A 17,493-nucleotide genomic window follows, 5' to 3' on the forward strand; every position below is an offset into this window, starting at 1 on the left:
CATGCAGATAGCAGGTTTAATGCTGGTGCAGATTAAAGTTTACATTGGAAAAGAAGATGAGCTGACTAGGCACTGAATTTTTAAATTCAGCATGTTTTCAACATTCTCTTTGCTATTTACAGCTCTGCAGTGAAGCATGGGCCACCAGATAAACCAGAATCATAGGATTATTAACAGCAAGGGTAACCAATTGCTTATGCTCACTCAGTCATAATGCACTATTTACTTTAAAACTGAAATAATGCGAAAGTTCAACAAATTCGAGCTTTCGTATAATTTTTTTCAGTTGGACCAGTGAAAACACAAAAAAACAACTGGTCTCAGATCAATACGTTCATCGTACTGTAGATAATTTATTTTTGTCAGTTACTGATAAAATTGGTAAAATGTATAATAAATAAAAACGACGTTATTTTATACATATTTATTTTTTTCATTTCAATTCTAAGCAGCCCAATTTATTTGTTGATTGTCCATAAGTAACCAACATAATAAGATTAAGAAGTTTCAAGTTTTTACCTGATAAGTTACTAAAATGTGAGAAAGAAGATTGCAACGACTTGCTCCCAGTAAATCCACTTTCTGGCACACGTCATTCTTTAATTTGTCGAAGTGAGTCTTCGTAATACGAACTTGGCCTTGGACCTTAAATTATAAAATCATAAATTAATGATTCAAGACATCTTTGAATAAAGAGCATTAATAAAGATTAAAATAGAAATCACAATATATTTTTAAGAAGCATAGAGCAAACCAGTTTGACCTTGAGAAGGTATTTGCATTTAGAAAGGGACCTCACAAAATGTTAAGTCATAAGAGCACAATACTTTGCCTCGTATAGAAGACTGGTTACACAGAGGGTCATCTTCTAATTGACCAGCAGGATGCTAGAGGGATCGGTTGTGGGACTGCAAAAATATATAATAAATATAGATTCCTTGATTTAGCAAGGCCTCTTTGACAAAGTCCTGCATGGAAGTCTGATCAAGAAGGTTCAGTCACGTGACATTCAGAATGAGGTAGCAAACTGGATTCAGGGGAGAAGCCAAAGAGTGGTAGTAGAGGGTTGCCTCTCTAACTGCAGGCCTGGGACTAGTGGTGAGCTGCAGGAATTGGTGCTGGGTCCATTGATCCTTCGTCATCTACCTCAACGATTTGATGATAACATGGCAAACTGAATCAGCAAATCAGTGGATGATACCAAGAATGGGAAGGTGGGGTGTGAGATAGAGAACAGAAACGAATGTTATCAACGCCTGCAGCGCGATCTGGGCCAGATGGAAAAGTGTGCTGAGAAATGGTAGATGGAAAACAGTGAATGGTAGGGTACCAAGGAGTGTGGTAGAACAGAGGGATCTAGGAATACAGATCCACAATTCCTTTAAAGTGGCATTGTAGGTAGATAGGGCCATGAAGAGAGCTTTGAGAGATGCATATTGGCTTTCATAAATCAGGGCACTGAACACAAGAGTTGAGATGTTGTGTTGAAGTTGTATAAGATGTTGGCGAGGCTTTATTTGGAGTGTTGTGTGTAGTTCTGGTCACCTGTCTACAGGAACAATATCAGTAAGACTGAAAGAGCACAGAGAAAATTTGCAAGGATGTTGCTGGACTGGAGCAGGGATCACCAACCTTTTTTGCTCTGCGGACCAGTTTAATATTGCTAATGGTGTGGGGGGGGGGGTGCGGGTGTTAATCACGACTGGAATATAGGTGATGTCAACTATAAGTCACTTATAAGTGGCTAATACACTCAAATCCTTTTCTAAAAGGGTTTATCTAACAAATTTAATATTAAACAAACCGCATATTTTCCTCACATGAATATAGTGATAAGTCAATTATAACTCATAAGTCAATAGCATCATAATATCTTAGAGAACGTTTGGATATTAAACACACAGCACATATTTTCCTCATATGAACATATAAAATCATTGCAACACACCAGTGAGAGGACAAGGTAAGGGCTGGAGGTCCCCGTACCGGGGCCGCGGCAGTCACAGTCCAGAGACAGCAACTGACCAAGCGAGGAGGAGTGCGACAGGGCGCGTGCGCCTGCCCCCCCCCCCCCCGTAGGTAGGTAGGATCTATCGGCTGACAGAAGCTTGAGGGATGACTTTCAGTAGCTGCTCTGCTACTTACGAAACCCTGAGCCTGAATTATGTCGTCTGCAAATATTTTAACTCCGGGTTCCACACAAACATTCGGTGTGGTGAACAGGTTTAGAGGTGGCGCCAATCTGTCCGCGCTCCAGGCCAGTAGCATCGGCACTTCCCACTGGCCATGCGAGGTGGCCGGTTACCCTGGCACGAGGGTATCACTACATTTAGGTGACCGATGACCTCGCATGGGCAATGAATTCGCATGCGTTCAAGTTCAAAAAGCGAGCGTTACAGGGAATGAGGAAAGGTGCAGCTGACTCATATTGTTTCCTTGCGGCCGGGTAGCGCATGCTTTGCGGCTCAGTGGTTGGGGACCACTGGACTGGAGGAACCGAGTTATAGGAAAAGGTTGAATAGGTTAGGACTTTATTCTCTGGAGCACAGGAGAATGTGGGTAGATTTGGAAGACATACAAAATTATGAAAGCAGGCTTTTCCACTAAGTGGGGTGAGTCTAGAACCAGAGGTCATAGGTTAAGGATGAAAAGTGAAATATTTAAGAAAACCTGAGGAGAAACTTCTTAACTCAGAGGGTGGTGTGAGTGCAGAACAAGCTGCTAGGATCTCCTGGCAGCTCATCATTTTAATTCTACTTCCCAGTCCCACATGGACATGTATGGCCACAGTCTCCTCTACTGCCATGCTGAGGCCAGATGCAAGTTACAGCAGTACCACCACTGTTACTCGCTCGACCGGAGCGGTGACACCACTGTTACTCTCTCGACCGGAGCGGTGACACCACTGTTACTCTCTCTACCGGAGCGGTGACACCACTGTTACTCTGTCTACCGGAGCGGTGACACCACTGTTACTCTGTCTACCGGAGCGGTGACACCACTGTTACTCTGTCTACCGGAGCGGTGACACCACTGTTACTCGCTCGACCGGAGCGGTGACAACACTGTTACTCTCTCTACCGGAGCGGTGACACCACTGTTACTCTCTCGACCGGAGCGGTGACACCACTGTTACTCGCTCGACCGGAGCGGTGACACCACTGTTACTCTGTCTACCGGAGCGGTGACACCACTGTTACTCTGTCTACCGGAGCGGTGACACCACTGTTACTCTGTCTACCGGAGCGGTGACACCACTGTTACTCTGTCTACCGGAGCGGTGACACCACTGTTACTCTCTCTACCGGAGCGGTGACACCACTGTTACTCTGTCTACCGGAGCGGTGACACCACTGTTACTCTGTCTACCGGAGCGGTGACACCACTGTTACTCTGTCTACCGGAGCGGTGACACCACTGTTACTCTCTCTACCGGAGCGGTGACACCACTGTTACTCTGTCTACCGGAGCGGTGACACCACTGTTACTCGCTCGACCGGAGCGGTGACACCACCGTTACTCTCTCGACCGGAGCGGTGACACCACCGTTACTCTGTCTACCGGAGCGGTGACACCACCGTTACTCTGTCTACCGGAGCGGTGACACCACCGTTACTCTGTCTACCGGAGCGGTGACACCACTGTTACTCTCTCTACCGGAGCGGTGACACCACTGTTACTCTGTCTACCGGAGCGGTGACACCACTGTTACTCGCTCGACCGGAGCGGTGACACCACTGTTACTCTCTCGACCGGAGCGGTGACACCACTGTTACTCTGGCTACCGGAGCGGTGACACCACTGTTACTCTGGCTACCGGAGCGGTGACACCACTGTTACTCTGGCTACCGGAGCAGTGACACCACTGTTACTCGCTCGACCGGAGCGGTGACACCACTGTTACTCGCTCGACCGGAGCGGTGACACCACTGTTACTCGCTCGACCGGAGCGGTGACACCACTGTTACTCGCTCGACCGGAGCGGTGACACCACTGTTACTCGCTCGACCGGAGCGGTGACACCACTGTTACTCGCTCGACCAGAGCAGTAACACCACTGTTACTCTACCGGAGCAGTAACACCACTGTTACTCTCTCTACTACAGCAGTAACACCACTGTTACTCTCTCTACTAGAGCAGTAACACCACTGTTACTCTCTCTACTAGAGCAGTAACACCACTGTTACTCTCTCTACTAGAGCAGTAACACCACTGTTACTCTCTCTACTAGAGCAGTAACACCACTGTTTCTCTCTCTACTAGAGCAGTAACACCTCTGTTACTCTCTCTACTAGAGCAGTAACACCATTGTTACTGTCTACTAGAGCAGTAACAGCACTGTTACTCTGTCTACTACACTTTCAAATTTGGATTGAGAACTTCTCAAATCCACAGATGACCAGAGAATCATAGCATAATACAGCACAGCCACATTAACATTTATTCATAATAGCAAAGCAAGTCAGGGAAAATTGTTTCATTTTAAAAATCCCAATTCAGACAAGTTCAAGCTTTTCGGCCTTGAACAGTTCCCTGTGATAAATGCACAAAAGCACATTCATGACTTGCTACAAACTGACCGATAAATGTATGCTTAATGGTATTCATAAATTCAAGATACACCATGTTTTCTGTCTTGGCAATTAAATTCCACATTCATTAATTTGAGATACTTGGTTACAAATGAAAATTGTGAAAAATCTTTCCTAAGTATATTTGTTTTGGCATCCTGGTCTCATTTTGTTCCCTTCTCTGTCAAACTCATGCACTAACTGTGATGGAGATAATGTTAATCACACATGACAGAAGGAATGAAGACTGAAGAATTTCAGAAATCAAAATCCCAGTGTGTTGTTTGAACAGACATTGGGGTGGGTGAGGGTGGTGTCTGGGGAAAGGAGTAGTGGGTGGGGTAACAAACTTTAATAATGTAACTCCAAAGGTAGGGCAGTATTAGATTACAAATAAGTTATTATGAACAAATAAATACTTAAATTCAAGAGCTTCAATTGTTGTCAGTTTTATAATTAATATCTGGTTCAGGGTAAGGTCGGATCAGCTGACTGGAGGTAGGAACAGTAAGATCCAAATGGCAAATACTGTATTTATCAGAAATTCTTGAGAAGGTCAAGATAAGAAAATACTTAATCCTCCCATAAATCCATCCTGATCCATAATTTCATCACCACTCTTTCTGATCATCCCTACATCCTACTACGCTGTAAAACATGGCAGCACCTGCTCTCATACAAGAATACCACCATCCCTAGCCATATATTACAAACATTTCCTATTTATCAAACCCAAAAGAATAGACTGATCAAAGTAAATTCAGCTAATTTTACATGCACAATTTATGCCAAGCAATTAACTTTAAATCACCCTACTTCTATGAGGAGAAACCACTCAGGCACCAGTTTGATGCACTTTATATAAAGTTTGATGAGTAAATGGGCTGAAGTCTCTAAAAGATGGAATGCAGTCTGTGAGTCCTGCCTTAAGTTCCATTTAGAGTTGGTTTATTATTGTCACACATACTGAAATAGAGAAAATCTCATCTTGCATACCGTTCATACTAGATCACTTCATCAAAATAGTGGATTGAGGTAGGCGCAAAAAAGGAATTTTTTCTAGGACCTCCAAAGTCTGCTCAGATTCTGATTTAAGTAACTTTAAAGTATCATAGTGATCCAGATTTGAGGCAGAGAGGCACCCTAATAATGAAAAATCACTTAGCTTTCTGAACTTGAAAGATGGCTGTGATAGATAACTCATCATAATTGGCAATATATAGATCTGAAATCCATTTATCTTAGTGATAAACCAGTGTGATTCTCAGTTTCACTTTCTTATCTCAGCCAGGCTCCATTGGGAGAACTGTGGAGTACATTTTTTTCTTCTTTAGCCATCCACCTGTGATATGGGCTCAGCTTATATGATGCTTCCTCCTTCCATCTCCTTCCTTTTTCCGGCAATATTCCGGCAAGAACTGTCCTTTGTTATTCAAATAACAAGCCATGGGTAACAAAGGACATCCCGAACGCTAAAAAGAACCTCCTCACAGCTCCCCACCCTGCTCGCAAGACTACACCCCTCCCACACCTGAAACAACCACGATGGGCTTCACAGCTGAACAGGTGAGAAGACAGCTGAAATGTCTCCACCCAAGCAAGGCTGCAGGCCCGGATGGTGTCAGCCCCAGGGTGCTCAAAGCCTGTGCCCCCCAGCTATGTGGAGTACTTCACCATGTCTTCAACTTGAGCCTGAGTCTCCAGAGGGTTCCTGTGATGTGGAAGATGTCCTGTCTCATTCCCGTACCGAAGACGCCGCGCCCCAGTGGCTCCAATGACTACAGACCGGTGTCATTGACCTCCCACATCATGAAGACCCAGGAGAGACTTGTTCTAGAGTAGCTCCGGCCTATGGTTAGGCAGGGTTCAGGGCTACAGTGGGAAACTCTGTCACATAGTGCGAGCAGAATCATCTGCAGCTTAATTTGAAAAAGACTAAGGAGCTGGTGGTGGACCTGAGGAGGGCTAAGGCACTGGTTTCCACCTAAGGGGTCAGTGTGGACATGGTGGAGGATTACAAATACCTGGGGATACGAATGGACAATAATCTGGACTGGTCAAAGAACACTGAGGCTGTCTACAAGAAGGGTCAGAGCCGTCTCTAGTTCCTGAGGAGACTGAGGTCCTTTAACATCTGCCAGACGATGCTGAGGATGTTCTACGAGGCTGGGGTGGCCAATGCTATCATGTTTGCTGTTGTGTGCTGGGACAGCAAGCTGAGGGTAGCAGACACCAACAGAATCAACAAACTCATTCGTAAGGCCAGTGATGTTGTGGGGGTGGAACTGGACTCTCTGACGGTGGTGTCTGGAAAGAGGATGCTGCCCAAGTTGCATGCCATCTTGGACAATGTCTCCCATCCACTCCATAATGTTAGGCACAGGAGTACATTCAGCCAGAGGCTCATTCCACCGAGATGTAACACTGAGCGTCATAGGAAGTCATTGCTGCCTGCGGCCATCAAACTTTACAACTCCTCCCTTGGAGTGTCAGACACCCTGAGTCAGTAGGCTGGTCCTGGACTTATTTCCACTGGGCATGATTAACTTAATATTATTTAATTATTTCTGGTTTTTTATATTGCTATATTTCTTCACTATTCTTGGTTGGTGCGGCTGTAACGAAACCTAATTTCCCTCCGGATCAATAAAGTATGTCTGTCCATCTGTTTCTCAAAGTGTTCATCTGGAGTGGAGGATGTGCCCAATCTGACCTGCCAGGCATATCTTCCTGCTCTGCATTTTGTAACTCTTCCATTCTTTTGTCTATGTTCTTTTGTGCATGTTTATGCAATTAGAAATATGGTGCCAAGTTTATGCAATCGGAATCATCAACACCCACCACCACCCTCCCTTTTACACACACTGCAGCTAACAAGCGTCTTTTAACACCTTCCCAGTTCTGACAAAGTTTCAATGTGAAACGTTTGCTTGTTTTCTCATCCCACAGACGTGGAGCAACGTATGGAAGCATCCTGTGTTTTTGTGTTAGATTGGCAGCAGCTGCAGTTTAAACAAGTTAACCAACTTGCTTGTTCCTGGCTGATTTAAGAGATCTGGTCCATTTTTTGCAGACACCAGACATTCACTTAACCCGTCAACATCTGTCTCTCCAGCAATGTAACTGAAAACTGATCCAGCATTCCACTATTTGTAAGAACTTGTTTTATATAAATGCAGAGATGACATTTCCTGCAGAAAACAGTACATATTCAAACTGCACTAGCCTTATACGCAGGTGATGTTATTAAAATAATCCCTCCATACTGTTGAATTCTGATGTTTTTGATCCATGGTTCTTTCAGAAGTCAAGATAGAGGCAAAAAAAAAGTTGTTGCTTCATATTGGTTTTGTTAAGCACCAAGAGAATAAAGGAAACAGAAATGGAGAATAGCAAGAGCCAAGTAGAGTAAGGAATAGAATGGCAAACCAATGTGCCCTGCCCTTCTTATACCACAGATACAAGATAATCTATTCAAATTTATTGATGAAATTTAATCAATCAGATAGCCCCTATTCAAATAATGTTATACCAAAGAAGTTTCCAGAAAGAGAAAGAACTCTAACCACCAGGGGACACACTGAACAATTGCATATAATACTGTGACCACTAGGAAACATACAGAACAATTACCTGTATATAGGTGTTTATATAAAATACAAGCAGGCATAAAAAGTTAAACTGCAAAGGAAATAGCAATTACGCAGTCTAATCCAGCATTTCCCCCTTGATTCTAAATCACACATTTAGAATCATTACATCTAAAAGTTCAGAGGGAGAAATACCTGTGATAGCTATATGGAGTCTAAAATAATTTTAAAAACAAGTTATGGAAATAACAAAGAGTATTCATAGGATTATATCATTGTTTGGTAGATTAGCAGACACACTTACATGAGTTTGAACTACTCTATTTCTGATCACCCTTATACAAGTAAAAAAGTTGAAAATTATCACAAGGCATATCAGGACAAATAATATGACTCTAGTATTGAGTAACTCCAGCTTACGAGATTTAAATGAATCCAATTAAAAGAAACCCATCCATCAGACTGATGTATTTTAGCTGCTGGTTTATCAGCCAAATTAGTGACGTCTTCAAATTTGTCAGGTATGCAAGTACAACAGTCCTTGCCTATAACTGCATGTGCTCCCCCCTTAACTGCTACAAGAAGATCTGACACAATTTTGAAGAGCCATCTTACGCAGGGTGAATGTTACTTTTCCCAAGGCATCACAGTGTAACTGCTTGCCCTTAGTCTCATAGCAGGGAAGTTTTACCCAGTAACAAGATCGTAAATAATTACAGGTTTCCCCCGCTATCAGAAGACAGAGTGTTCCTATGAAATGGTTTGTAAGCCGGAATGTCATAAAGTGAATAAGCAATTACCATTTATTAATATCGGAAAAATTTGTAAGCGTTCCCAGACCCAAAAAATAACCCACAAAATCATGCCAAACAACACATAAAACCTAAAATAACAGTAACATGTTGTAAAAGCAGGAATGATATGATAAATACACAGCCTATATAAAGTAGAAATACGTTTTTGTAATCATTGCAGCACTGTCTAGCGTAGTGAAAATCTCACTATGCAGCGGAAGCACTCTCTCCAGTAACCTTTAAGCTATGAAGCCAAATCATACCAAGTAACACATAAAAATACACAGCCTATATAAAGTAGTTCCACAGTAGTACAGTGTAGTTCCACTTACTGGAATCGGGAAGACACCGAGCACACTGATAATGGTGTGTTAGGCTGAGTCGTCAGAGGTTGGGGTGCTTGGCAATTATTTTCAATAAATTGCAGTTTCATCAGAGTTAAACACTTGCTTATACAAATAACCACTTCCTGTAATTATTTTCTTCAGTTCTGCTGGGAACTTTTCGGCAGCTTCAGTATCAGCCGAAGCACTCTCTCCAGTAAACTTTAAGCTACGAAGCTTACCTCACCTCAGAAACCGATCAAACCACCCATGACTACCTTTAAATTCCACTTTCACAACACTTTCATCACCACCGTCCAGTGCTTTCTGTTTCAGCTTATTGAAAAGACCAACTGATTTCTCCTTAGGTATAAGATAACTTAATGGAACACCACGGTTTGTACACCCGTCAATCCACTCAAGCAATAAACTTTTCATTTCATCCATTATTGGATACCAACTAAAAGAGACCACTTTGCTACAAGCAGAACCAACAGTAACATCGGCAGCTTTCAAGATTCTTTCTCTCTTCGTGTAAATAGTGCAAATGGTGGAAGCAGGCAAGTTCAACGCGTAGACAATGTCTTTCTTTCACGGCGATCAAAACGCTTAATTATGTCTAGTTTTACGCTAAGCATAACACCCTTATGAGCTCTTCTAGGCTTTTCCAATACCTTAGAACTCACCTTGCTAACGGATGCCCAAAATAAATTGAGATAAAGCACAGATGCTCACAGGCACGTGTTTAAGCAATGCCGGCTAGAATGCAGTTCCGGGGGAGGAGCTTGGCTGCTTGGGGCGTGCGATGCCTTTTTTTGTAACAGTGAAAATACCTTCTATTAGTGAAAAGAGGTAACTAATATAGGTCTTTCATAACAGTGAGGTGTCGTAAAGTGAACATTCCAAAAACGGGGGGGGGGGGGGGGGGGGGGACCACCTGTACATGGAAAAGAGGTACAAGTCCCATTCCCTAAATCATGCTGATTATATTGTCTAGTTCAAGGTGGTATGTTGGAGCATGATCATCATATATTCATGACTCCCTTGAGAATAATGAATCCTGGGCATAATGTTAATATCACCTTTGCTGAATAGTGATAATGAATTTTGCTTAAGGAAGAGAGGGCACGTTTGTTTTGCATCTGCAGGAATGCCTAACATAGGAGAATATTTTGCAGTGTTTGGTATGTATCATTGACATACCCAACAGCCCGAGGCATTAACAGCATCAGCAAATTCAGGTGATGTTCGCATTGTGCGTCATCTCAGTTGGTACCCCGTGAGCAGGGAAAACTGGCATAACTATAACAACAAATGATATTAGAATAAACTTCACAATGTCCAGCAGCTGTCCATTCTGTTTGAAGTTTTCTGGCTCGTTAGTGATTTGCAGCGTGGGCACTGTGTCAGAAGTTACTAGCACATTAACCACAGCGCTAGCTGTACTCATCGGATACCACGTTACCTCGCAGTGGTTGGAGGGTATCCACTTAATTTTACCTTCAACTTTCGCCGCTGAGTTACTAAGTCTTTCTTGGGGGCTTTGCTGTTGCTTGCTTGGTGGGTGGAGGGTGCGGATGCTTTTTTGAAGTAGGTGGGAGGGAAGGAGACGGTTGACACTTTGCTGCTGTCTATGCATGAGAGGGGAGTAGGGGAGGCTTTGGTATTCTAACATTTTCCCTGCCACTCATTCTTTGGGATATCCACCTTTTTTGTAGATGCCTGTGAAGAAACAAGAGCTTCAAGTTGTATATTGCATGCATTCTCTGATATTAAATCGATCTATTGAACCAGTGATAAGGACCTTCTCATTGAGATGCCAATGGTTTCTTCATCAGGGGCCACTCACCAGGAACCTGGGTGCATCTTCCTTCTGTCAGATCACTTCAAGTGGTAGAAACCTGCTGTGAAGAAGACTGGACAGCTTGGGTTAATCTCACACAAAATTTAACTGCTGTCATGCATATATCAGCCTCTCTGAGATTACATGCTCCCGGCAGTGACATAGAAAGCCCTGTTATCACCTTGGAATGACTTAGTTTAATTTTCTTGCTCTGATGCCACACAAGAACTTTGGAACAGCTGTAAGCCATGCTGTGCCTTCCTCATGATAGTCAGCCATTGTTTCCTGATTCTGTTCATTTTGTTCAACTTGTCCTGATGACTCTGGGTGATGAGAACAACGAAAACACCATTCAGTGTTCAACAGTCAACATCATTCCTGACAAATACTCCCAGTGAAATGAGTTCCTTGGTCAGAGTCGATGTGACGTGGCAATCTGCAACTAAGAATTTAGTCCTTCATCAGTATTTTGCTGTGTGTGCAGAGCATCTTTCTTTGCTGGAATAGCTTCCACTCATCTTGAAAACTTGTCCACTATTAACAGCACATCTGAGTTTCCTTGACACTTTGTCAAAGTAATGCAGTCCATTGAAGGTGTAAAAATGGATTAGATTGGGCAGGAGCACGTAATTGTAGTAGATTTTCCACGTTTTCTGGCACGTCGTGTACCATGTGCCCTGAAATTTGGATTCCAGCAGCACAGGGAGAATCTGCTGATTATACTTTCCATTCCAATGTCGCCCAAGGAGTGTATCTGCTGTGACATATAGACATAAGCAACGTGATTGGAACCTAAAATTTGTCTTCTCCAGATAGCCATAAAGTACAGAAAATCATAGTAGTTGAAAGAAAGACATCAATTCCCCTCCCCATCCGTACAAAGAGAAACAAAAACTCAAAAGTCACAAATCCCCCAACCCCAGCCTCGCACAAAACTTAAACAGTTCACGCAAACCACTAGCCCGCCAATCCGCAACAAGAAAGAGCACGAAAAAGACAGAACTGTAAGAGGCCAATATAAAGTACAGCCCAATCCATGAATCTCAGAATTTCAATAACATCTCAGACAGCATCAGGACCATGTGCCCCCTCCCCAAATCCTCCGAGGGCAGTGACTCGAACCGGCAGCCCCTCTGAGCGACGACTTTTCCTGGTTAGAGCACTGAGCTTGTATCAGTCAATATTTTGAATGTTTACCTGTGACACAGAACCCAACTTTGTTTCCATAATTTCAGTTGTCGGGTTCTCTGCATTTGTTCTCGGTCCTTGATCGGAGTGTGCGCAGTAGAGGCGTTCCCATGCAAGTCTGGCAAAGAACTTCCAGAAGCAGGAAGTTTTTCCAACAGGAGTTCTTGATTGGAGTACAGTACAGATGCAGCAGAAGCATTCCTGCCAAGTCCAGCAAAGAGCTTTGAACACCCAGTCCCATAAAAGAGGGGTACTGTCTGCTGGATCGGTTAGAGTTGGAGTGGTTTGAGTGAGAGTGGTGAGGCTTCAGCTCGACAGAGCTTTGGTGAGAACAAGCAGAGGCAAGGCAAGTAGGCAAGGTCATTTATTTCTTTTTTCTTACTTAACTCTTGAGAGAATAGGGGCTATGTCTACAGGGCCAGTACTCTGTTCCGGGTGTCAGACGTGGGATTTCTGAGAGACTACCAGTCTCCCTGATGGCCACATCTGCACCAGGCGCATCCAGATGCAGCTCCTTAGAGAACGTGTTAGGGAACTGAAACTGCAGTTCAATGAACTCCGGCTTGTTAGGGAAAGTAAGGCAGTGACAGACAGGAAATACAGGGAGGTGGTCATCCCAACGCAGATAAATGGGCGACTATCAGGAGAGAGAAGGGAAAACATCAGATAGTGGAAAACACCCCTGTCCCCTTCAACATTAAGTACTCCATTTTGAGTACTGTTTTGGGGGGGGGGGGGAGGAGTGGTAAAACAACCTACGTGGGGGAAGCAACAGTGGCTGTGTTTCTGGCACAGAGTCTGGCCCTGTGGCTCAGAAGGGTAGGAAACTGAAGAGGATGGCAGTAGCAATAAGGGACTCTATAGTCAGGGGGACAGACAGGTGATTCCGTGGAAGCGAGAAAGAAATATGGCTGGTAGTTTGCCTCCCAGGTGCCAGGATCTGCAATGTTTCCGAAAGTGTTCACAATATCCTGAAAAGGGAGGGTGAGCAGCCAGAAGTCGTGGTACATGTTGGTACTAATGGCATAGGGAGCAAAAGGGAACATGTCCTGAAAACAGAACACAGGGACTTTGGAAGGAAGCTTTCAGTTCTTCATTAAGAGTTACAAGCTTATCCGAGTGCTTAGTGGCCCTCTGCAGTTTGTTGAGTGGTGGAGTTATTTCGGCAAATGAATATACCCATGCTCTGTTTAGTTTGCACAGATCCAGAAATGACTGAATTCGCTGGACTATTGGAGGAAGCTTTGACATGACCCTCAGTGATTTCCCGTATACCTTGGGAGATTTTCTGTCCCAAGTAAATTACTTCTTGTTGTATTTGTGCCTTGTCTAGATTTGCTTTGAGACCTTTTGACACTACTTTAAAAAATGTTATTGTAACTTGTAGTAATTTTTTTAATGTATTGGACTGTACTACTGTCACAAAGCAAAGAACATCATGGCCTATGTCACTGATAAACCTGATTCTGAATATTTAACAACTTCTCTATAAAAAAATAAAAACAAAATGAAAACACAAGGCAGATGAAGAGAGGAAAGGATGGCAAGATAATTTCTGAATTGTTCCAGCAACAGACAAGATGGATTAAATGTCCTCTTGCATCGTAATCACTGATGTTGTACGAGATTGATACTTGCTTCATTTCTATGAAAGGATACTGTTGAACCCAGCTCACTCTTTATAATTGTGTATCTTCCATCAAAAAGATTCAGTTTGGCTTAATGATAAAAGATCTTTAATTTGTACTTCATCAAACAATCCCATCACATGGTGATGCACAATTGATATTCACATTTTGCCCACACAGTAATTAAACACTGAGGAAATTAAAATGTAAGTGCCAGATTTAGAGGTCTAATATCAATAATTCCTTCCAATACTTCAAGAGAATTCCGCTCGCAACAGATGTTGCAATGATTTTACAAACTCTGTCATTTGCTGGAAATGAATCTTTAGCATTTTCAAGACTCTACACGTGGGAGCACAGACTTGTATTTTATTTGAAAAAAATACATACCACGAAAATGAAGCAATTACATCAAAAGGATTGTGCATGCAAACAGTTCAGTACTTCTCATTCTTGTCGTGTTCATTTATGTCCAAGGAAACAATGGGGAATCGGGAAAGAGTTTGTAGGGTAGCGCTAATGCAGCAGCAGCAAACAAATACGACATAGAATGGGAAATCTAAACCCTTGTTGATCGGGTAACAATAAAAAAAAAGCACCTTGATAAACGTTTTTCAGACCTTTTGAACTGGGATATTGACTGTTGCTCCTTTCTCAAATATGCCTAACCTACTGAGTGTATCTAGTGATTTTATGAACAGATTTCAAGCATTTGCAGATTTATTGACATCCCAAATGTGTATGGATGCAACAAGTTAAACTACACTTCCATGAGAAAGTAGATCCTAGATTTCTATGCTAAATATCGAAAGATCACCATTAAAGGTTCTGTTTTTATGTAGGCAATTAAAGAATAAAATATTGATTATTATACAAGCAGGAAATAGATGTTTATTTATTAATTTATTGAGATAAAGTGTGGAATAGGTCTACCCAGCCCTTGGAACTGCACCACCCAGGAATCCTCAGTTTAATCTGAGCCTAATCATGGAACAGTTTACAATGACCAGTTAACCTACCCACCGGTACATCTTTGGACTGTGAGAGGAAACAGTAGCATCCCGAGGAAGCCGATGCAGTCACAAGAAGAACGTACAAACTCAGCAGTGAGAATGTAAGATTTTTTTTAAAAAACAGAGAATTTTCACCATTAAGAATTTGCCCACAATTTAAATGTTGATTACAGGCAAGGGTTAATATTTTTAATGTTCTATTTGTATTCCTGAAATCTTTGAATTTGATCTGTGCCAATATACTAATTCATATTTACTTTAAATATTTTAATACAGAAATCATTATTATCAGCATAATTAAAAATGTCTGGGACAAAAACATTAGAACTTCTAAGTAATCCTAACAAAGGGAAATTAATTTAAGTAATGTAATTTCAATATTCAAAATTTATTTTGGAAACAACCTTTTGTATATACTCTACACAAGAGAAATATGATCCATCTATGATGTCATTGCAGGATTTGATCATGCTCATACATCTTGCATATACTGCACATTGGTTGTAGTCCTGATATTCCAGTTTTTATGGAAATTTTTAAAATTAGATCAGAAGGAAGATACAGTGCTGACCAGGCCCTTCCTGTCCAAACAGCTGCATCACCCAGCAAACCACCTATTTAACACTAACCTAATCACAGGACAATTAACCTACTAATCTATACGTCTTTGGTCTGTGGGACAAAACTTGAATACCTGGAGGAAATCGTGTTCGCCGTGAAAATGTACAAACTGCTGAAATAGAACTCCCAACTCCAGAATGCCACAGCAGTAATAGCATTGTACTAACTGCTGTGCTACTGTGATGCCCACAAAATACCACAGGGTACATTTTCCAGATGTGTTAGTCGTCAATTTAAATGTTCTACAACTGATAAAGAGTAAAAGTATCACGGGTGAATGAGGCCCATAAGGGCAAAAAGAGAAACTTGCGCATAGAAACATAGAAAACATACAGCACAATACAGGCCTTTCGGCCCACAAAGCTGTGCGGAACATGTCCCTACCTTAGAACTACCTAGGCTTTACCCATAGTCCTCTATTTTTCTAAGCTCCATGCACCCATCCAGGAGTTTCTTGTACTCAGTATTCTTCTATGTAGATATTAATAAAAAAAATTGGAGTCTCTTAAAAGACCCTATCGTATCCGCCTCCACCAATGCCGCCGGCAGACCATTCCACGCACTCACCACTCTCTGCATATAAAACTTACCCCTGGCATCTCCTCTGTACCTACTTCCAAGCACCTTAAAACTATGCCCTCTCATGCTTGCAATTTCATCCCTGGGGAAAAGCTTCTGACTATCCGCATGATCGATGCCTCTCATTATCTTGTACACCTCTATCAGGTCACCTCTCATCCTCTGTCGCTCCAAGGAGAAAAGGCCGAGTTCAGTCACCTATTCTCATAAGGCATGCTCCCCAATCCAGGCAACATCCTTGTAAATCTCTTCTGCACCTTTTCTATGGTTTCCACATCCTTCCTGTAGTGAGGCAACTAGAATTGAGCACAATACTCCAAGTGGGGTCTGACCAGGGTCCGATATAGCTGCAACATTACCTCTAGCTCTTAAACTCAATCCCATGATTGATGAAGGCCAATGCACTGTATGCCTTCTTAACCACAGAGTCAACCTGTGTAGCAGCTTTGAGTATCCAATGGACTCGGACCCCAAGATCCCTCTGATCCTCCACACTGCCAAGAGTCCTATCATTAATGCTATATTCTGCCATCATATTTGACCTACCAAAATTAACCACCTCATACTTAATTGGGTTGAACTCCATCTGCCACTTCTCAGCCCAGTTTTGCATCCTATGTCCCACTGTGACCTCTGACAGCCCTCCACACTATCTACAACACCCCCAACCTTTGAGTCATCGGCAAATTTACTAATCCATCCCTCCAATTCCTCATCCAGGTCATTTATAAAAATCACAAAGAGCAAGGGTCCCAGAACAGATCCCTGAGGCACACCACTGGTCACTGGCCACCATGCAGAATATGACCTGTCTACAACCATTCTTTGCCTTCTATAGGCAAGCCAATTCTGGATCCACAAAGCAATGTCCCCTTGGATCCCATGCCTCACTTTCTCAATAAAGCTTGCAAGGGGTACCTTATCAAATGCCTTGCTGAAATCCATATACACTACATCTACTGTTCTAATTCATCAATGTGTTTAGTCACATCCTCAAAAAATTAAATCAGGCTCGTAAGGCATGACCTGCCTTTGACAAAGCCATGCTGACTATTTCTAATCATATTATGCCTCTCCAAATGTTCATAAATCCTACCTCTCAGGATCGTCTCCATCAACTTACCAACCACTGAAGTAAGACTCACTGGCCTATAATTTCCTGGGCTATCCCTATTTCCTTTCTTGAATTAGGGAACATCCGCAACCCTCCAATCCTCCAGAACCTCTCTTGTTCTCATTGATGATGCAAAGATCATTGCCAGAGGCTCAGCAATCTCCTCCCTGGCTTTGCACAGTAGCCTGGGGTACATCCCATCCGGTCCCGGCGACTTATCCAACTTGA

The 17,493-nt window shown here is 42.7% G+C and overlaps 1 protein-coding gene across 9 annotated transcripts in view; it reads right to left on the minus strand.

Moving 5' to 3' along the window:
- ica1 (islet cell autoantigen 1) overlaps nt 1–17,493 on the minus strand; it is a 139,962-nt gene that overhangs the window by 90,578 nt on the left and 31,891 nt on the right. For all 9 annotated transcript variants that reach the window (XM_059972604.1, XM_059972606.1, XM_059972603.1 and 6 more), the window contains one exon: nt 520–645. In XM_059972604.1, coding sequence (XP_059828587.1) covers nt 520–645 — 126 coding nt within the window. The remainder of the gene's footprint in view (nt 1–519; nt 646–17,493) is intronic.

The sequence above is a fragment of the Hypanus sabinus genome, chromosome 6 (genome assembly GCF_030144855.1).
Source record: "Hypanus sabinus isolate sHypSab1 chromosome 6, sHypSab1.hap1, whole genome shotgun sequence".
Lineage (NCBI taxonomy): Eukaryota > Metazoa > Chordata > Chondrichthyes > Myliobatiformes > Dasyatidae > Hypanus > Hypanus sabinus.